Source organism: Sinocyclocheilus rhinocerous, unplaced genomic scaffold (genome assembly GCF_001515625.1).
Source record: "Sinocyclocheilus rhinocerous isolate Xijiao unplaced genomic scaffold, SAMN03320098_v1.1 scaffold130, whole genome shotgun sequence".
Lineage (NCBI taxonomy): Eukaryota > Metazoa > Chordata > Actinopteri > Cypriniformes > Cyprinidae > Sinocyclocheilus > Sinocyclocheilus rhinocerous.
Window position 1 is genome coordinate 102,672 of NW_015623500.1, and position 4,555 is coordinate 107,226.

The 4,555-nt window shown below is 38.1% G+C and overlaps 1 protein-coding gene across 1 annotated transcript in view; it reads right to left on the reverse strand.

The window, feature by feature from the left end:
• Positions 1-1,482: 1,482 nt before the first annotated feature.
• The window catches only part of LOC107758814 (uncharacterized protein C19orf47 homolog), a 13,104-nt gene continuing 10,031 nt past the window's right edge, over positions 1,483-4,555 (reverse strand). Inside the window, exon 7 of the mRNA XM_016576673.1 lies at positions 1,483-3,663. Coding sequence (XP_016432159.1) covers positions 3,139-3,663 — 525 coding nt within the window. The 3' untranslated portion in view covers positions 1,483-3,138. The remainder of the gene's footprint in view (positions 3,664-4,555) is intronic.

Below are 4,555 nucleotides of genomic sequence, written 5' to 3' on the forward strand. Positions count from 1 at the left end.
GCGCCAACGAGCACTAGCGCGAGGCATTATGGGAAGGAATTAATCGTGAGATGATGCTGCTACTGGTGGATCACGATTACATTAAAGAGCAGCGGTAAATCTCCAAACGTCGTGAAGCCAAATATGAATGAAATATGCACAGGCTGGTCATCTTTACGTCATTATCATTAAAAAGTACAAGCCAGGCAAGCAACACTGTGTGGTATACCTATTGGGAAATCCAGCTTATCTGGTAGATGTGATTTGGAACATGGTGGCTGGTCTAAGATGATCATTAGCTGGTTGATCAGCTACCATGTTAAAAAAAAAAAAATAAATAAATAGCTTAACCACTGAGATGTTATGACCAGCTGGTAGGTGGTTTGCTGCTGGTTCACAATGGTCTGCTAGTTCACACCAGCTGAGACCAGGACAGGACAAAAAGACATGCATGAAGCATGTAAAATTTGTCCTTAAATTAGCTTCAAGATCAAAGTGGAAATAGTCTCCCTGGGAGCTTGAATGATTAATTTTCCCGGAGCTGGAACTGAAAAAAATGAATTTGCTGAAAATTGACTCCCTTAGGCCATCCAAGATGTAGAAGAGTTCTTCATCGGAACAGATTTGGAAAAATTTCACATTACATTACTTGCTCACCAAATTTTTATTTTTGGGGTGAAATATTCCCTTAAGTCTGAAAGCGATTATATGACAATTTGCATAAAGCTGACAGGTTTGTTAAGATAAAGATCATTAATAAAATGCAAGAGATAGCATTATCCAGTAGTGTTTAAAAAGCTACTATTACTTTGCTTTCATGTATTAAGTTAATAAGAACATAAAAACACAAATAAATCTTTTCAGTGTAGTTATAAATTGTAATGCAGCTACATACTGCATCTAGGCTAAATTAATAACACAGCCTAGAAAAAACAGAGTCAGCATGAAGAGGCAAATGCTGAACAGTGATGAACTGCTGAGATCCTCTTACAAATCGCTCAGTGTACTGCAACACTGGAAACATATGGGCTTATGTAGTCCTCACCATCTGCGTCATTTACTAGAGCATGCATTAAACGCAACTCAGTGCAACGTTTCTTTGCTAGCACATCAGTTTCGAATAAGAACTAAAAATCATATCATTATGTCTGTATAGTGACCTTTATCAAACTAATTATGCAGTAAAAGTCTCAAATGTGAGAATGCAGGATATTAATGCTGGTTCATACAAATGATTGCAGACCTTCATTTGTCAATTTGCTTGTGCTCTGCTACACAACCCCATAAATGGAAAAAGGGCCATCTCTTTCAGAGAGGAGTGCAGATTAATTTGCATTTTTCAATGCAAAATTCAAAGGGATGTAATTATAACTATAAATGTGATGACACAATTAGAATATGCTCCAAAACCCAGTTGTTATATGTTAACAACAATTATGCACTTCATATAAAATTGTATAAAGTTAATAAAAAACAATTCAAGATTTTTCGGTTTTATCTTTTTATATTCAATCCATTCCCAAGACAAATAATCTTCATCAATATTTTATAAACTTACCCACTTAAAATGTTTTATCTCTCTTAATATTCCTTAAACATAACAATGTAACGAAATTCTGCATTTGAGATGCTTAAAATTATAATATTTATAAAAAAAACAGAGGAAACATGACAAAACACAAAGCGTAGGTGAATTCCTATTACAACGGCATGATTAGTGGTTACTGCAGTGAACAGTACAAAGGGGTGAAAACTTATACAATACACAAGGGTCCACCTCCACGTGTGTTGCTTGGCAACAGCATGCTATCACCAATGCTATATTTGCTCTGCTTGTCCAAGTAACGCTTAACAACACAAATTTCCATTGTATGGCATTTTAAATGCGGAAATTTGAGAGCAGAGACTCTAACACAGATCGGGATTACGATTTTGTGTCTTTGAGCAAGGTTACAGTTGTGGTCACAAAGGGGCGGTCACACAACACTTTTCAATTTCATTTGTATGCATGTGAGCACGGGAGACCGGAAACGCAAGCTCACACGAAACATATTTGCATTTTTGGGCGTTTCAAGGTCTAATACTTTGGTGAACTGCGAATTCCTATAGTCACCAATAAAAGAAAAACACATCATGTTGTGACCTCTCAGCTGAATAAAAAAAAAAAAAAAAAAAAAAACTGTAAAGCTGCAGGTTTGCAGAGTTGCAGGAAAAGGGAGTAGACTGTAGGTTTTCTCATTTTGGATGTATTACTTGTTATATACTGTATATATATATATTTGTTTTTTTTCTAAAAGTCTAGTGTGACCGCAGGTTAAGGCGCATTAATGGAAATGCTCATGTGTGCAGTTTTAAGCCAACGTAAGGCTTTTTCTTTATTATAAAAATCCTGTGACGTGAAAGGAATAGTTCACGCAAAAAATAAAGGGAGTCACCATTTACTCCTCCCCTTGTCCAAAACTGTATGATTATTTTCTTCTGCAGAACACAAATTATATTTTGAAGAATTTTGAAAACCAAATCATTCTGGTGCCCATTGACATCCATTTATCAAAAAACAATTCCACAGAAGAAAGAAAATCATACATTTTCGGAATGACATGAAGGTGAGTATATGATGACAATTTAAATTTTTTTGTGAACTATCCCTTTAAAAACTAGGAGGTAAGAACATGAGATTACTTCATGGAGGAATCGGTAAGCTGCGGTGTTTGTGGTAAACATAGCACATGCTTTTACCTAAGTTTTTTGGCTATCGTAGTGGGAAAAAAAAAACCTTGACATTTCGAGCATTTGATGCTGGGCTCCATGCATTATAAAATCTTTATTACAAACCCCCTTTAATCTGGAAAAAATGTTCACTCACAGGGGCACAGGAGAGCAGCTATAAAAGTAGGATAGGGGGATAGAGCATGATTCCTATAACCAAACATAAGGACAACAGGTATGTCCACACTTACATTTAACAGATATTGCAGCTGTCCCTTTTTTCCCCTAGTATCATCAATTCATAACACTCCATGAAATACAGCATTTCGACTTCCCAATCCATCAAGTGTGGTCCTAGAGTTTCTCCACTCAAATGGAAATTCAGGTGGGTTTTAAGTTATAAAAGGGGCAAACTGGATAAAAAAGGGGTGCCTTTCAGTTTTTTGGGTATTAGGTTTTCCGGGCGCCCAGTCTCTTGAATACACTGACTGCCCCAGCGTCCATCTGAGCACCGTGAGTGTCACCTGTGCTACTACTGACCTTAGGGCTGGCCAGAGCAAAGCTGCCCTGGGCTTTGCTTCTGCTACTCGTAACGCGACTGTCCTGGGTGTCTGCGGGCTGACTGACTAGAGGGGTCGAAGAGGTAGGGTGGACTGACGGGGCCTTGCCCAGTCTCTGCAGTACACCCAGTTTGGGTGTCCCCTTCTGGCTGGAGGAGATTGGTGGTGTGCCTTCAGATAAGGGGAGTTTGTACTTTGCGCCTAGTCGACGCAGAGTGAGGGGTTTAGATTTGGCAGTTACAGTCTCTTTATTAGAAGTGGGTGGGGGTCGTTTGAGGACGCCGGCATATTGCAGCACCGAGCCCTCACCGTCGCTGTCATTGTCCTCGAAAGCGTCTGCAACACCATCTGTCTTTCCTCCACCCTCTTCATCTTCCTCTGCTTCACCCAGTCGGCTAAACACACCTGTTGGCTGCTGCATGAAAAAAAGAAAAACAGTGCATCAGAAAGACAGTGATGTGAAAAATAGAAACACTTCATAATAAATTAACATCAGTTAATAATGCATTAGGAATCACGAACAACAAAAAATACTTTTACAACAATTCATTTTGGTTCTATGTTAATTTCTACATATACAAATACATTTATAACATTTTAAGTTAAATCAACATTAGTTAATGTATTATTAATAAACAAGAATTAAAGGGATAGTTCACCCAAAAATGAAAATTACCCCATGATTTACTCACCCTCAAGCCATCCTAGGTGTATAAGGCTTTATTCTTTCAGACGAATACAATCTGAGTAATATTTAAAAAAGTCCTGGCTCTTCCGAGCTTTATAATGCCGTTCCAGCCGGATGACATAGGAAGTCGGCGTCGTGAGAATATGCTAGTCTCGTGAGAACCAACGTTTGTTTACAGGAGCAAAGGAAGCAAAGTTTCCTTACTTTAGCAAAGGAAAACCAGTCTCCTCTTGGCTTATATCGAAATCCTCCGAATTGTTTCTTTACAAATCCAACGACAGTTAGCGCAAGCTAGAGATTACCGTGTATAACATTTTAAATATGGATATTTTTCTTTAAAAAAAACACATCGATTCACTACTGGAGTCCTTTATTCACCCCCCGGAGCTGTGTGAGGCACTTTTTATTATGGATGGATGCGCTTTATTTGACTTCTTTTGGACTATTGAAAAATAATACCCACCCACTGCCATTATAAAGTTTGGAAGAGCCAAGACGTTTTTAAATATAACTCCAATTGCATTCGTCTGAAAGAAGAAAGTCATATACACCTAGGATGGCTTGAGGGTGAGTAAATCATTAGCTAATTTTCATTTTTGGGTGAACTAACCCTTTAACA